At 36.0% G+C, this 18358-nt stretch overlaps 1 protein-coding gene across 1 annotated transcript in view; it reads right to left on the bottom strand.

Annotated features, from left to right (window-relative positions):
• PTPRD (protein tyrosine phosphatase receptor type D) overlaps window positions 1-18358 on the bottom strand; it is a 488669-nt gene that overhangs the window by 32310 nt on the left and 438001 nt on the right. Inside the window, exons 30-31 of the mRNA XM_033122352.1 lie at window positions 12675-12794; window positions 11989-12143 (exon numbers count right to left, since the gene is read on the bottom strand). Of these exons, the coding sequence (XP_032978243.1) occupies window positions 11989-12143; window positions 12675-12794 (275 nt within the window). The remainder of the gene's footprint in view (window positions 1-11988; window positions 12144-12674; window positions 12795-18358) is intronic.

Raw genomic sequence — 18358 nt, 5'->3', positions numbered from 1 at the left:
TCATTTTGTATCTAGCCAAGCTGAGTGAAAGAAAGGTTTGATAGGATAACACAGAGGGGGAGGGGAATGGTTAGTGGACTCGTAAGACTTTGTTCCACCTCCCACCCAGGGTATGTTCTACGTCGAAAAAGAGCCTTTTTGTTTGCATAATTTATCATCGTTTAGTTTGTCTTCAGCACAGACACTGTTCACATGTGCAGGCTTTTATTTCAAAATGGATTCTCTTCTGATTTTGGTGTCACTTCATACATTTCTGCAACAAGAAATTCTCTCAGCAGCTGCACTTAATTTACAAACACAAATGTACCTTATTAATGCTACTTCTCAAGGCACAGAGTTTAAAAATACTTGCTAAACATTTGTTTATTTATATGAAAAATTTCAGAGTTTTGCACAGCTAGATTTAAGGCATATAGCAAACTTTGTGTGAGTGTGTGAGAGAAACAGAAGTGATTCCAGCAGATGGTATGGTCAGACGTAAAGGGTTTGCAAATGCAAGAAATAGCACAAATCCAAATTGAGAAGTCTGAATGGCCATAATTATAACACATTTACAGTAGAATGGAGAAGGTTATTTACATTATGTTAAGAAATGTAGGGGCAGATTCCTATCTTACGTAAGTATGTTACACAAAATGGGGATTTGGCACATGGGTTGCTATCGGACAATATACCACACACAGTATTTATTTTAGTTCCAGCAGAAAAACAATATTGATAAATTTCTTTCTCTCTGCTTCCTACTTTATTCAATAGACGAGGTAACAATAGCATCTGCTGCATTTGCCTGGATCCTGGGATGAGGAGATTGTGGCTGATGAGCCTCCTAGGCATATGGACACTGAAAAGCTCCTGCAACAGCCACAGCACTGCCAGGGGAGAGCTCCGAAGGGAGCAGCAGATACACAAGGCCACCACTTGGAAACAGAGCACAGCTGCCAAGACAGCATGTAAAGTCATTTTTGGTGGCCTGAAGTGGTTTCCACCATCACAGTTCCAGCCACTACTGCAGAGTGGGATGAGTTTATCTCTGACATTCTCTCCTTGCTCTGGCATCCGTCCGCCATTTTCTGCTGCCCCAGCCTTACTGATCACCTGGATGCCTAGCACATTCAGGTTGCTGCCTGGCTACTCATCAGCCCTTGTTTCAATTGATGATGGTGTGAAAGATTTGTGATACTTAACTGGCTCTAATGCATCTCAAAATTATCTACTCTGACCATCTTAATTCCAAACCTAACGCCTCCTGCCATTTACAGGTGCTTTCTGATTACTTTTCTAATTTACCTGGAAAGTGTTAAGGGACTCTTTAATAAAATTAATGTGTACAAAGTTAAAAGGGCCATGATGCAGGGGGAAGCATATTGGACAAGCCATGAAAAGACTTGATTCCAGCAAAAGACAATGGAAAACTGTCACTCTTGTTGGGTTTCCGTTTATTTTCTTATCTCTAAAATTACAGAAATGGAGGGGGATAGGAAGGAGAGAGAGAGAGAGAGAGAGAGAGAGAAAGAGAGAGAGAGAGAGAGAGAGAGAGAGAAACTATCTATCCTCATAAATCCTAAATTACTGGAAAATAAAAAGGAAATATTTCTGAGACTGGATGAAAGGGAAGTAAAGAATACAAGATCTCCCACCACACAAGCTGATATTTCAGCAAAAATAATCAGGTATCAGTCAATGAAACAAATTAAATGGACTTTTCCTCCGATTTTTAAAAATTACCTAATCCATATATTAACAAAAAAACTGTATTTGGGGGTAGGCTCAGGGGTTTCTGCTCCTCTCATCCAGCCTCAGGAAGGAAATCCACAGTGGACTTAGCCAAGCTGGCGAGAGTGGAAAGAATAACTCCGGCAGTCCAGTAACTAAGCTTCAGCAAGATAGCTATCCAGGGCAGAGTCAATGAGGTCACAATTCTTTCTTGCTTCTTGCATCAAGAGGTGGAGTCTGTTTCCCCATGCCCGGAGTCTGGGCTGGCCCCTGCCTAGCTTTGAGCAAAAGAATGCGGTGTTGGGGGTGAGGATGTGTGACTTCTAAGTGGTGCTGTCAAAAGGCCTGGTAAGCTTCCCCTTTGATCCCCAGGACCTTGAGACTGTTGGATCAGGATGAAAGCCCCAGGGAGACAGAGGCCCAGCTTTCCCAACCCTTCCAGATGACTGCAAAGTAGAGCTCAGGCGGGACCAGCAGAAAGCTGCCCTGCCCCAAGTCAACACACTGAACAGTGAGAAAAAAGAGATTGTGGCATTTTCAATCACCAAATTCGGGTTGGTATTTGTTGGCGACAATGACTGATATGGTGTCAATTTCAGAAAGGTTGCCAGCTCTGAAGGCACGTAGATGTATCAGAAATATTAAAAAAAAAAAAGAAAAAAGAAAAAATCAATATTCAAAATCAACCCAAACTGAAACAGAAGAACAAAATAGAGAAGGAGTCATTTTTCATAATAATCATAATTCTCATAGGCCTCTCCTTTCAAATGTTAAAGGGAATTTGAGCAAATAGCTTTTTAGCCTTTATTATCAGAATCAAAGAGCCACAATAAATCCTGCCTCACTCTGTCTAGTTCATCTCTTTTATCTGCTTAGATAAACTCTCTAAGTAACACTGTGGGCCATTGAAAGTCTTTACTGACTCTCGATGGACTCAAATGCAGAAAAGATTATTTTTGGGTTGGTAGGTGAAGTATGGAAGGAGGTGGTATGGAAGGAGATCAAGGTAGGGAATTTTGGGTGATTTTTCAAGTAGTGAGCCTAGTTCTCTCCACATGTTTAAAATAAGAATGCCATTCAAAGAGGTGTTTTCAAGTTTAAAACTTTGAGGTGGCTGTCATTTGGATGCATACCTTCTGCCACAATCAAAAATCAGTTTCATTGTCATATAGCAGTGGTTCTCAACTAGGGATTTTTTGCCCCTTAAGGGGACATTTGGCAATGTCTGAAGACAATTTTGATTGTCACAACTATCGGGGGTGCTTCTGGCATCTGGTTGGTAGAGGCTAGGAATGCTGCTAAACCTCCTACAATGCACAGGACAGTCCTTCACAACAAAAATTACATGCCCAAATGTCCATCGTGCTGAGGTGGAGAAACCTGGTCTTATAGTAACAATCCGTTCTGATAAATCATTTTTTTCCCAGTTCAATGAAATAATTATGACAGTATTTATGTATTTTTTAAAGTGTTAAGTTTTCCAGTTGCCACTAATCTTCTAGTTAATATACATGCACACATATATTTTCTACTCTTTATAGCACAAATTATACATAGAAGTCAAACTCACATTTCAGAAAATGTGACAGTATGTTGTTTGATAGTAATACAGCCAATTTAAATAACCACCTATTTTATGTGGGGTAAAAAAAACATACACACATAAAAACAATGATACAATAATCTAATCGTCGACTATAAAAATAAATATGATCAACAACTACAAATATTTATTGGCTTCTTTCTATGTTTTCTATGTGGCAGTTACCTATCTAATTATCACCTTATACATACATATCTTATTTAATAAGCAATACTTATTTTATAAGCAATACTACTAAGGTCACACTGTTATTATCCCCACTTTACTGATCAGGAAACTGAAGGTGCATTAAGGTTAAATACCTTTCCTGAGGTCATAGGTGTAGTAAATGGTGCAGTTCGTTCCAAATGCACAGTGTTTACCACCATGCAATGCTGCGCCCAGAGAAGATTTAGATCTGCTCAAAGCCATCCCTGTTGTGGGTTGGGGACAGTTCTGCTGTCATATGTATGACATAAATTAAGCAAAACATAAAATGGCAGTATGGTATAGACAAAGAGGACCTTAAATCATAAAACATGGGTTCTCACCTACAGTCTCTACTTACTGGTTGAATATGTGGTTTTCAGCAAGTCACTTAACTTCTCAGAGTCTCAATTTCCTAATCTATAGAGTGAGGATGGTAATAATCCATACCTACCATTCTTGTTGTGAAGATTGAAAGAAATACATGATGGGAAGAAGCTCTGTAAATGGTTGCAGTCCTACACGAAGGTGATTTGGTTGCTATTCTTGGGCATGAAATGGAAAGGTGATAGTTTCTCAGCTGCCCTTGAAAGGACTTTCATGATACAGTCTGATATATGCATCTAAAGTGAGATAATTTCTTATAACATTGGCCTCACCTCTATTCTATTTTGTTTAGATCTACAATGCTTCTTTTCAAACAAATATTCTATTTTGTCGGGCAACCAGAGTGTTCCTCCCAGCACCCTAAACACCTTCTTCATTTTGAGTTTTACATTTTATGCCTACTGGGGCCATTGTACAATTCCTTTTAATGTTTCTTTTGGTTTATTTACTTTTAAATTCTTTCAATTGGAGTAAGATACTTTTCTCACATAGGATTGTGCCATCAAAATACTGCAGACCTGGCATCCATTTTGTATCACCATGTTGCTTCATAAATTAAGAATTTGCTTTTTATGCAGAATTATTGGTATATAAGAACAGAACCTGGCATACTAGTTTCCATATGATATAATTATTTCTCACCTTAAAATGTTTCAATAAATGAGTCCATAATTTGTATATTCCACCCATTTTCTTATCCAGAGATGTTGGCATTTTTAACAGTCTCGTCTTTCATCTACAGTAAAGCTAGCTTCTCATATTACTTAATTTGTACATGAAAATGAATCCCAGGTTTAAGGAAAATATGGGTATATGGTTAGTACTTGTCAGCATCTCAAAACTATCACATGCTTTGGCAATGCTTGTGGTCTTTGATCTAAAGATATTTGAATGGAACACTGGGAAGAATAAGGGATGGAATTTAGAATGAATGATTAAAAATGCATTAAAGAATTTTCCATAGCACTTTTAACTCCTTTGGATCCCAAGGCTCTTTTATTTTTATGCTCAGATGCAATGCTTTCCAAAATCATCTGAATAGCCTTTGTTAAAAAGGCTATTTTTGTGTATTAGGTTGGTATTAGGAGTAAATGGTTATGCTAGAATACGATCTAAGCACTTTCTTGGTTGTGCTTTCCCATATAAAGTAAAAAACAGTATTATGAAAATTGGATCTTAGGAATCTTTCCAAACCAAATTGTCATTTGATTTTTATTGGGCCTCTCTCAGTGGCCCACTGGTGCTTCTGGGGCATTACTGATCTCCATCTGGCTGGCAGTTGCTGTTCCTTCCAGTTTTGAAGACTGGTTTGATTCTATGATGTGAAAGATTTAAATTATCCTTAGGAGGTCCGTTTACTCTCTTTGGAAGTGTTTCATTTAGAAGACAGATTCAGGGGGGTCTCCATCTATCCCTCTGTCATATTTACTCATAAATGATTATATTTCTCCTATGAAGAACATATATTTCCTTTTTCCTAAAATGGGTTAACATGATTAAGAGATAGTATGTGGGTTAAGGTTTTATAATTAACTCAACAAAATTATAGCTTCATTCCAATTAGTCATTCCTTTCTTTTTTTTAAAATAAAGTTTATTGGGATTGCAATTGTTAGTAAACTTACATTGGTTTCAGGTGTACAATTCTGTAATACATCATCTATATATCACACTGTGTGTTCACCACCCAGAGTCAGTTTTCCTTCCATCACCATATATTTGACCCCTTTTACCTTCATCCACCACCCTCTTCCCCTTCTGCCCTCTGATAACCACTAAACTATTGTCTGTGTCTATGAGTTTTTGTTTCTTCATCATCAGAGAAATGCAATTAGTCATTCTTAACAAGAAGCAAATACTTAGAGCAAATCAGTAGTTATGTTCCTTTGGGACTAGAATATAAACTGTGAGTTCTTCTATAAAACAACATACAGCATAGGGCTCAAAAAGGAGAAAGGGGAACAAAACTTTATTTTCTAAGCGGAAGACTGAAATAATATGGGGAAATTTAATATACTACCTCTATAAAAAAATCTAAGCTTATTAAAATGCTTGAACACTCTCCCCCTTCGTATCTTTCAAAATCAAATGTTATAATACGGAGAAAACATATAGCTTGTCTCTATTCATGTACCACGTTACCTCTACGTCTGTGAAGAGGTAATGGCACGTATCCATCTGATGACCAGTTAATCAACAAATATGTAGTAAGGAGATAAGTGTAAGGAACTATGTAGACTCTGCAACAAGAAGAGCCAGAACTGGATATAATGGTTGGTAAAGGGGTCATGTACTTTGAAACAGGCCTAAATTTACGAGCTGTGTGACCAGGAGCAAACCACCTATGGCCTCCCTGTGCTTAATTACTCCTCTCAACTGAAATCCATTATTTTGTGGATTAAATGAGTATAACTGTAAGTGTTTAGTAATACTTAGAAAACAGTAATGGTTCTGTAATTGGTAGCTATTGTGATTATGTTAAAATGATTAAGGGGTCAAAAAGACTGCAATGCTAGCAATTACCTTTGCTAAAGAAAGAGGGAAATAAAGAATAGAAAATGGCAACATGATGTGGGGTCAGAAAGGAAGGAGTGGCTCCTTCTGATCAGGTCATCACAGTTTGCTTAAAAGTGAAATACCCTCCAAGTGGATGGCCAAAGGAGAAGCTGAGGACCATCAAGTGATCGAAAGACTAGAGAATTCATTTGGTCTATAGGGCCAGGCAACCCGGGGTACATCTTGGCCTGTTTTTTCCTTGTGTGAAATGGGAGACAAGGTTCCTAGTAAGGTTCCTACCTCTGAAGGTGAGGAAAAAAGCAATAACACATGTAAAACACTTAGAAGATGGCCTCTCCAGTTTAAAGACAGTATATTTGATGTTGATTAAGGGTTCAACATTCTTAACTATTATTATGGCTAAAAAATAGAAAGCTATATCTATGTTTAATCATGGAATTGAGGGCATGTAGGAAAGGACATTAGAGACAGAGTAGTTGAAAAAGGTATTCAGAAATATGTATAAGAAAGATAAAAGGGAGGTAAGAAGAGGAAAAAGGGGATCCGATATATGGTGATAGAAGGAGAACTAACTCTGAGTGGTGAACACACAATGCAATATACAGATGATGTATTACAGAAAGGTACACTTGAAACCTATACAACTTTACTAACCACTGTCACCCCAATAAATTTAATAAATAAAAATGAAAAATAAAGGCAATGTAAAATAAAGTCTCTTAAAACACATAAACTCTCTTAAAACAATATAGTCTCATGTTAAAAAACAACAAAAAAACCCAGTCCAGCCTTGAAATGATCTGTTTCTGTAAAAAATTTCTGAAATGCCATATGAAATTCAACCGACTTCATCAAGCAATTATTGAGCACCCACTATGATGTAAGAGCAGGGGTACAAATGTGAATAAACCATAGCCCACATCTTGAAATCTTTAAGATTTCAAGGCCCATGTGATCTGCACACATACAGCTAAATATGCTAAGTGTGAACCTATTTTATGGGAAGTCAGAGAAGAGAGTGCTTAATTCTTCCTATGGGAAGAGGAATGGGGAATGAGCTCTAAAGCCTTCTTCAGAGTTTCACCTCAAATGTATATAATAGGAAACAATTCCTATAAATAGATGAGTTGAGCTGTGAGTAAAACAATAAGAAGTGGTAAGGGTTTGGAAAATTGGATAGTGCTTTCTCACTTAAAGCATTCAAGTTCAATCTGTGTGAAAAAATGGCCACATATATCAACAAAACCATCTGAGGCCAGTTTGCGACATTTGCAATTCACATAGGAAGTATTAATTGAGTTGATTTATGAAACAGGGCTGAACATCATTAGGTACAGAAATGGAATAAGGTCAGATTCTAGAGTGGATGAATATTACTTGCTGAGAGCAGAGAGGAAAGGACTTAGAATGTGTAGCTGGTGGTAGGTGGCTGAAAGAGTAACATTGAGGCACAAAGGGCGAGATCAGCCTAGATGATAAAGGGCCATGAACACAATGCTAAGTTCAAACTTTGTCTTGAAGGCATCAAGAACCACAGCTTCCACTTCTGTGTATCTTTAACAGCATTATTGAAAGAGTTTAATGGTTTCTTTATGAAAGTAGATTTGTTACTTACATGATTCTAACTCATAGCATTAAAAGGTTCTCTGTCACTATGAAAAATCTAATGGCCTTACCATGATGGAAGATATCTAAATTAAAAAAATAATACATTTAATTAAATATTTTGATATTTATAAACATATGATTATTCATAGGGTAGATGGCTCAGGTAATATAGATGATCTAAGCTCATGTAGAATTTTTCTCACTCAGGTTGTAAATACACATATAGCTCTTAAAACTCACTCAATAATTAATATAGTAATGATTTAACATCACTGCATATTTCTACATACTATGCACTGTTCTGAGTGCTTTATGTGTATCATTTCCTATTTCATTTAATCGTCATAAAATTCTTATTGCTATGAATACTGTTATCCCATTTTATGGGTGAAGAAACAAAGGCTAACTAATATAAGATAACTCTTCCAAAGGCATACAGCCAATAAGTAAACAAGCCCAAGTTTTACCCAGGCAGTTTATTTCTCCAAATAAACAAAGTGTGCACTGCTTAATTTTGAAAGTATATGTTAGGCGTGAACCGACTGACAGCTAGAGTTGGTCTTTCCTTTTATACCTGTTGAGCCAGACTTTCTCTTTTTTAGGAATGCGGTATCCTCTCTCCTTTTCTTTCACCTCCCAAGTTCTTGTCTGTGCTTGTTGCACTAGTCTATCCTTGTAATGTTTTCTTACTGAAAGTTAGAATTTCTTCTATTTATAATGACTTTGTAGTCCTGGCACATTTATTAGTATACAAAACTATTGGAGGAACATGGATTTTCTTTTTTTCTGCCCTCCCTCCCTGTTTTTTCGGTCTACTATCAGACTTTTTCTAAAACCTCCTCCATTCTCTTAGGATCTGTTGGGCAGAAGGCTTGGGTTTACTTTAAGTTTGTCACTACTTCAGTACAGAGAAAAAAAAATTCAAGTCCATCATAAGAGAAATCACAACATGAAATACAGTTTTTATATTCCAGACAATTGTGTGTGATTATTTGGAACATGCTAACTAAAATCAGTATTTTGTTGTGACTTGGTTATTGCCACTTTCTGCATCGTTCCTTCCTGCTCAGAGATGATTTCTAAACCAGCATTTCTGGGATACCACAAGAACAGTTGTGATCTGGAATGACTTGACTTTGCCATTCTGTCAGAAAAGTTATGCTCTTGAGTATTAACATACTTGTGTCCAAGTCAAAGATTCATGTTGGTTTGGATGTTGGCAATGTGGACATGGTCTCTGCTACATTACGAGGTCAAGATTTGTCATCAGACATGTGAGGTGAACAGAAATCATTTCCCAGTGCTCAGTTTATATTGCATCTTTCCCTCATTGTTTTGCACTTGCTAACAAATTTCTTCCATCAATATACCTACTCTTCTGTTTCTTGTTTCAATACCAGCTTCTCCAGAGCCTCAGGCAAGCACTTTCAAATGTCAGCAGCTATTAGCTCTGCCCATTTATCTTTGTTTCCTTATTTCTCCTTAGTCATCTATATCTCTCAGAGGTGAGTCCAGGTGGCTTAACATAACACAGAGGCTTTGTGCATGCATATGGAGTATATGTATTTTCTTAAAAATATTAGGTTGGTGCAAACATAATTGCGGTTTAAAAGGTTAAAAAAAAAATTGCAAAAACCGCGATTACTTTTGCACCAACCTAATAAGTCATTATAGCTATCTACCTTATCTCTTCTACATGCTTGCAAACTTTTCCAGATGTCTCTTACTATCTAGCACAAAGTCTTGCTTATGATCAACAGGGTAAACTGCATTTTAAAAATTATCTATCTACTCTGTCTGTCTGTCTGTCTGTCTGTCTGTCTATCCATCCATCCATACATCTATTTTGGTTTTCCAGGGACAAAACTTTAATTTACAGAAATGAGAAGTACATTTTGAGAGAGGGAACACACTGTATTTCAAAATGCAATAAAAGTATCACAATGCTTTTCTTCAGTGAAGACTTCCAAGTTTGGTTTCACTAATTTTTGTTACTATTATTTTATACTATATAAATATATGTGTATGTGTGTGTGTGTGTGTACACACAGACAGATCTGTGTGAATTGCATTTTTGCCATTAGGCGTAAAAGGGCAATGTTTCTTCAGTGAGCTCAAACTTGCTGTTTCCTTATCTTATGGCCAAACTCCAACTGTAAAAATTTCATGTGTGAGCTTCATAATCAAGTTGAGCTGGTGCCAAGCAGGGGTACCACGTACCCAGGCACAACGGCTCTTTGAGGACTGCAAAGATGTAAAACAGAATATATAGACTGGTCAAACTTGCGCCTGCTGAAATCAACAGGCAAGAGAACCAGAAATCTGTTTTTATGATGAAAAGCATTTGCTCAAATTAACAAAAATAATTTCTAGTGTTTCAGAATCATGCAAAAAGGAATTACAAAGTGGCAGCTCCTCAAGGCCCAGTGCTGGTTACAGAGGATCAAGAACTAGATCATAAGGTGAGACTGATTGTACCTCCACCTTTTTTTGCAGTTCTTAAACCAGACCTTACAGTCTCTTTTCTGTTCTTGTCCCTTGACCTGATATACTATTAAAAACATCCAACAAAATGAAGCATGGGGGAATGATGTGAAATTTATAAAATACGCTACAAATATAAGGCAATGTTATTATTAGATTTTGTTGGGAAAAATAACTGCTGGAAAAAAGAACTAAAACATTATCTTGTTTGGAATTTGCAGTCCATTATTTAATAACTACCGCGGTAGCATGGGTTAGTCAGGTGAATTTTATTGCTTTTATTCTAATTTATCCATTGCCTCCATTTTTCTGTAAAAATAGTGACTTATGCTTTTAAGTCATCATAGAAGTGGTTTGTGACACTTTCTTTCCTTTTTAATATACTTCCACACTTCAATTTTACTTTTCTGTGCAAGAAGCCATATTCTCTCATATTTAAATTACTCAGTTTACAAAGAAATATTATGAAGTTACATAACCTATACATTTATATAGTAATACATAGACTCTGATTAGGTATCTTTAATAACTGGCTACTGTGTTTCCCGGAAAATAAGACCTAGCTGGACCATTAGCTCTAATGTGTCTTTAGAAGCAAAAATTAATATAAGACCGGGTCTTATTTTACTATAAGACCCGGTCTTATAATATAATATAATATAATACCGGGTCTTTATAATATAATATAATATAATATAATATAATATAATATAATATAATATAATATAATACTGGGTCTTATATTCATTTTTGCTCCCAAAGATGCATTAGAGCTGATGGTCTGGCTAGATCTTATTTTCGGGGAAACACGGTAGTAACAATACTTGAGAGGAACTCAGAAACTAGAAGAAAAAGTTTAATATTGAAAATGTATGAACATATATATAGTAGAGTCTGAGTGGTGATGGACAGAATGTTAGAATTTTCTATATGTGACTTGATAATACTAATACACAGAAGCCATCTTTAAGTAGTAAGAAATTCTCTCTGAAAGTTTATATGTTTACCATATTATTTTGTTCAGCATTTTCTCCTATAAATTGTAATTAGGTTATACCAGTCCAGCTGTCAACAACTTGTCAAACAATCACTATATATGCACACATATATATGTTTTAAAAAATATGTTCCTCCACACAGCTGAAACTTGAATTTAATTACAAGACTGATTCTCAATTTTTTCTGTTTCATATTCATATATTTATGGCCTAGTACCCACTTAATTTTGTGTTTATCTATTTATTTATTTTTGCTTCAAAGATAAAATCATATTGGGTGCGGGATAGGCATCTATATCAAATCCTTCTTATTGATGCTAGTATAGGGCTCATTTGACCAAAAAAGACCAACTGCATTATTTATCAGGGCATTTACTATCCCACAGTATCAAGAAATTGGAAAGAGAATACCCAATGAGGAATCACGTTAGCTTTCTGTTTCTGCACACACCTTCTGACTGCAAAAAAACCCAATGCTCTCTGTGGTTCTTACCTGCAGTGCACAACCATTGGACCTGCATCAGGAGGGTTACAGGTTTTGACTCTCCGTAAGAAAGCTAGAAAAGGGGTCGGGTGTTCTGGAACACCATGATCAGGCCAGGCGGTGAACTGGAATTGTCTCACTTCTCTCTTCTCGCTTGAACCATTCTGTGAAACAGGAATACTGGCTGAAATTTGGTCTTCCTAGGTTGTATTCAGGTTGTAATGATGAATGATAACATGGAAGAGGTAACAGGAAAATGTGCTATTGTACATAATTCCTTCCTCCTGCCCTATATCCTTTGGGAAGACACACTCTTTGGAGACAGAAACTTCAAGCTATTTATAAATGACAAATATTTGCTCAGGAAGGTGAAAAATTCTTAGGTGAGAAACATTACATTTTTCAGGCATAACTATCAGGGGGTGCTCTTGTTGTATTTTACAGGAAAAAAGAATAGTTCTTATTTATTCTTCATTTGCTGAAACTTCTGTTCAGAGTAAGAGTTCTATACTTACTAATAAGTCAGCAAAGAGAAAAATTGTTGTGTGATAATGGAAGAATTACTTCATTTTTCATCATTGCCAGTAGAATCAACAGATTTAAGTAAAACTTTAAGATATTTGATTTCTCAAAAGGAGCTTTCTTTCAATAATGGAAAGGGTAAAAGGCAGGGCAAGAAAAAGCAAAAAGCAAACCTTGTAAAGTGCAAATGTCCGAACACAATATGTAGCCAGCTCTACGGTATCAAGTAGTGTCACTTGGACCAGCCCATGGGTTTCTGTGCCTCTACTGGGCCAATACTGGTCACACTTCACCTAGAAGAAATAAGTGATACATTTAGGGCAGATGATCATCAATTTCTCTATTAGCTTTACTTTGATTTGCTGTTGAAGGAAAACAGCTTTTCTGCATTTCATTTAATGTTGATATTTTTCTGGCATGCATTCTTGTTATCCCAATATATGTAAATTACTGCTCTGATGCCAATATAAACCACATTTTTCAAACTGGTAGTAATACTAAGCAGTAACAGATTCAATTTTCCTGGAGAAAAATAAATTGCAGATTGTTGCTGAGTAAAACAAGGAGAGAGGTACTTCAAACTTCACAGTACTTGAAAAGAAAACACAAATTTGTTCTGGGATAGATGTTATGAATCGCATCAGGAAGATTACTCTTAGGCATTTAAACTACATGGTGAGACAGTTAGTGTTCATCCATCAAGGTTTAAAAGGCACAAGCTGTTTCATCGTGAGCTATCATAATTTCCAAATATGCTTGTTTAAAGAAAAGTAGAAATAATTTGTAAATCTATCAAAGTATAATAAACAAGATAGCATTTTTTTAATATACAAGATAAATGGTACCGGTATCCGAAACACATTACATCTGTAATGTCTAGGAAGAAAAGAGTTGTTTTTTTTCTTTTAAAAAAAGCCGCAGAGGGTCATACACTAGCAGTGCAAAGTTTACATGACTTAAAATTAATTCGAGATGGATAATCTCCAATTTCTATGTGGAGTTGAACAAAAGCACATAAAAAGTATTCAACCCAATTAGTTTAACATGAAGCAAAGAGTAATTCAAGGTCTGCAATAAACCTCAAATTTATTGAATGTGTCCTTTGGGCATAAAAATGCATAATGAAAAATGACACACACAAAATTATTTTCTAGTAAGGCCATAGATCAGAATGTATTTACCCTTTCTATTTCAGATTAAAAGAAAAAAAAATGGGGGTAATTCCTAACTGAAATCAACAGAAATGTATTCCTTTAGGAAAGGAATCAAGTACTATTTAACATTGGAATGCACACCTTCTGCCTGAAAAACAAAGATTTGAAAGATACAATCTTTGGATTTAAACATAGCAATGAGGCATTATTATTGTAGACACTAGAATTTTTTGGTCCAGTGGATAGAATTACTAGATAATTATTTGCTTTTGTTTTAACTATAAATCTTAGTAGCATTCTGTGGATAATATTGTAACTTTCTGTTGCACAGATACAGCATCTGATCCTCAAAAATCTCAGTCTCTATCTAGACACTGGGCCTTCTAAAAATGGAAAGATTTTATTCCTCTACTCAATTTCCTAGATAAGAAAAAGGAGAAAAGCACATTAATGTACAATTATACAGTAAGGAAGAGATTGAATTCACAAGGTTTGACTCCTGTGCCTTTATTTCAATTGTGAGACCACACGAACATCACCTATTTTGTAAAAACAAACAAACAAAAATAGTTAACAGTAAAATGGAAAATTTTGTATCTTACTAGGATTTAAACATGTATTTGCATGTTTTCTAGATGCACAAAACAGTCTTCTGTGTATTATATTTCTATCATATGTTCTAATTCAAAGAAAAACAACACAAAAGAAAGACAGTCTTTTACGAAGGATGCTGACATAGCATGATGAGAGTTTACCACTTCTCTTCGTTTTCTGACCATCCATTAAAATACAAGCAATATCTGCACAGACTTAGCCAAGGTCGCCACCTGAATGGAGCCAATAGTACTTAAACAGCCACAATTCAGACAGGAAAAAGCATCACAAAACTGAAGCCAAAGGCTGTTTTAAACCATGAAATAGATGTCAAGTTGATGTCTCACTGCAAAGCACAAAAGCAACTTTGGAAGCCTCTTATTGCAACATTTGAGAGGATGCCAACAATGTGTTGAGTTAAAAAATCAAGAGAGAAACTCAAATCCATCATTTAACAGTTTCAGCTGGATAGCAATCCTTTCAAATCAAAACCAACAGATCAAATCTCAGGAGGACAAATATCACTATGGGGGGCACAAAAGGAGCAAGCTAATACAACAAAATGATCTATACGGTCAGTTCAAAGCACTGAACCAAATTTAATGCAATCATATTTCAAAGCAGAGAATTGGTTATCCTCAGACCTTTTGGTGAGGTAAGACAACAGAAATGAAGGAAAGAACCATAAACCAGCCTGTATATGACCTCCGGAAAAATGACTCCATTATTTAGTGACTGTTCTTCTACAAATCCACTCCATACTTAAGATGTACGAAAAACTAAAATTACACTAATTATTCTCATACTTGTAGTAGTAATTTTAAAACTGCAACGATTATTGACTTAGACTCTGACCCCTTTATGGAAAAAAATGCCACAAAACATTACTATAGTGAATAAATCTTGTGAACACTTTTAGCTGAAAGGAGGGGGAAAAAAAAGCTTTTGTACTTAATCCAAATACTGTATTTTAATCTTACTCTACCAAAAAAAAAAAAAATTATAAAATGAAACTCAACTGAAAAATTGGGAGCAATTTTTTAACCCAAATATATTTACACATTGCTGTTTTCTCTCAGGAAATCTTTCACACAGGGAGTTTAGGAAAAAATAAATATTCTAATGTATCTGCACATGCACACATATGGTCTCAGGAGAGGGATTAGAAGCGTTCCCTGAGCTTATCTGAACAGGTACAGCAATACATTCTTCCTTCATTAGTAAATACCTCACCACTTCTTTTGTCGCCCTCATCTCTGAGTAACCTGTACAGGTTTCATCTGATTTCTGAGGGCTAAATTTAAGGGCATAGATTTACTGACAAATATTCTTTTAAGCCGTACACTAAACAAACAATATCTAATTTCATCATTAGAGAGCAAGTCGGAGTGCAGTGAAAACAAAAAAAGATACAGGAGAACAATGGAAATGATTTTTTTCTAATTAGCTAATGCAAATGAACTAGCTCTACTTTCCTCTTGAAATGTTTTCTTTGACAACAGCCCCTACCCCACCTTTTTTCTCTGAGAGAAAATTTCACAAGGTATTTCTAGAGAGAGTTACTTAGTACATGTTAGGCTTCATGCATAGAGCTGAGTGTGAGCTGAGCAGTGTTAGAGGCTCCCCTCTGAGTACATAAGAACTAGAAAGCAGGAGCTTCTGAATATGAATACTGATTTTTGCTTTTTTTATTTGATTCTGATGTGATTATAAGTGGCCTTCAGGACTGATTCATGAAAAGTCTGGCAGCATCACTGGATGACTAGTAAGCTGCTTCTCTGTTTCTAGGACCAAAACCCAGCAGCCTCATCTGTAAAATGGGAACAATATCTTCCACATGACAGGGCTATTGTAAGGCTCTGCAGTTATGCACCTACAACTCTGAACTCAATGGCTGGTATAGGCAGGTATCCAACGGGCAGAGCTATTATTAATTATCAGTTAGATTATGTCCTTGATTTTTTGTGGTGGTTCTTATAAGCTACCAAAATCATTCTAAATGTGAAAAAAAGGCACATGTATTCATCCCAACAGATATGTATTTAGGACGTTCTAGGCAGATGGCAAGATGTCAGCGGCTGTGAGGGACACTAAAGTGAAATGAGATGCAGACACTGTCCCAATCCATCAGCCTTATGACTAAATATGCAGGTGCCTTTATATCTCCTGGTTCTTCAAATAGGTAGTTGTGAGATTCCAAACAACTCCCTTGATCTGCCTGGGCCCCTATTGGCTGGGAGGAGAGAACACATTAGAGTCCAAGGTGGGAAATGAGAGGAGCAGAACCTGCTATCCAGGCTAAGTTTCGAAGCATCACCCAGTAACTCTCCTTGAGACCTAAACTGCATGAGACAGTTCAGATTTCTGGCTGAATTTCGGGGAGGTATTTATATATATTCTTCCAAAAGAGTTACCCTTATATGGTAAACTTTCATTTCTCCATAATCTTGGAAAGAACATGTTATGTTGACCATGGCTAAATGTATGTTATGGAATGAATTCATTTTACCTCTTTCATGACAAACCATCAAAAGCAAGTTGATGGAGTGATAAAACATATTTAAAAGTGTTCAAAAGAAAAACTTGTGTTTGGAAATATCTTGTAGGATATGATCCTATAGGTCTGCTGACTACGCTTTGGGGAAATATATTCCTTCTGGTTCCATTTTTGCTCCCATATGGCTTATCTTGCAAGTGCCTGGCATGTCACAGGCACTCAACAACTGAAAGCCAATGTTATAAGCAAGTATACTGTGGTCTAAGTTGGTTTATTGTTAAATGGCCTAAAATTTGGTGAAAATAAAACCTCCTCTCATTTCAGTTTAGTAAAGACTTATTGAGCATGGCAGAATGGCAAAGCATCCGAATTCCAAATGTAATAAACCAAGACCTCCAAAGGGTCCCAGCCTCACTGATACCAAATACATTTGCCACATGGTATTTTGAAAAGCCTGTCTAGGGCCAGATTATTTTGCCAAAGAAGGATGCAGAATAGACAATAAATGATATAGGGGAAATCCTCTTGTTGCTGAAAGTGACTGGAAATCAGTGTCTAATAAGTGTGGGCAGAGGATTCTCCCATCAGGAGGGGATAGCACGCCAACATTGGCTAACACAAATCATAGTGGTTATTGTGAATAAGGAAATGTTAATACACACTTATCAGTACCTATTTAATAAGGGAGAATGCAATGAAATAGTTTTAGATAAATATTTTGATCTATTTTAGTGGACAGAAAAATTATATGCTGAACTGCTTATTTCTACAGGTTATAGTACTTCATTTGGAAGGTTTTTTTTTTTTAATTAGTTTTGGGTGCACAAAACAGCGTAATACTTAGACATTTACACCCCTCACAAAGTGATAGCCCCCTCCTCCAGCCTACTACCCTTCTGAGATCGCACATAGCTTTTACAATTCCATTGACTCTATTCCCTATGATGTACTCCATATCCTATAAATATAATTATCTATCTATCTATCTATGTATCTATCTAATTATAGTTGACATTCAGTATTGTTCAGCTTCAACTTCAGGTGTACAGACAGTGGTCAGGCATCTACACCGTCCATGAAGTGGTCTCCCTAATAAGACAAGTGCCCATCTGACACCCTACAAAATCTTTACAACATTATTGATTGTATTCCCCAAAGTGTCTTTCGTATCCTGTGGCTTCTCAGCCTTTTGGCTAAGATCAAGTGTAATCTTTTGGAAGTTTTTAAGACCAGATTTAATACTTGATTTACCATAATAGGGACAGAAATCATCTTAATGATTTTAATCTCTTTGAGCAATAGCATCATTTTCGGCACTCAAATAATATTTAACCAACTGGCAAAACTGTCAGTTTTATGTATTTCCCCTTTTCATTTATTCTTTGCTGACCACAATTTAGTGGAAAATCAAGGGTGATGGAATACCTGAAGTGAGAGTGATATTAAAGATTCTGACTACCAGTGAAATAATAGCTTTTCATAAATAAAACTATAAAGTTGAAAAGTATTATTCTCTAAATAAACCAAATTACGTATCATAAAACTGCTTATTGGTTCATGAACCAATCTAACACTTTCAAACCATTTATTAATTTAAAAAATGATAATCCCT

This window comes from Rhinolophus ferrumequinum, chromosome 12, assembly GCF_004115265.2.
Source record: "Rhinolophus ferrumequinum isolate MPI-CBG mRhiFer1 chromosome 12, mRhiFer1_v1.p, whole genome shotgun sequence".
Taxonomy (NCBI): domain Eukaryota; kingdom Metazoa; phylum Chordata; class Mammalia; order Chiroptera; family Rhinolophidae; genus Rhinolophus; species Rhinolophus ferrumequinum.
The sequence above is the reverse complement of the archived record's forward strand: the minus strand, read 5'-3'. Positions and strand labels throughout refer to the sequence as shown.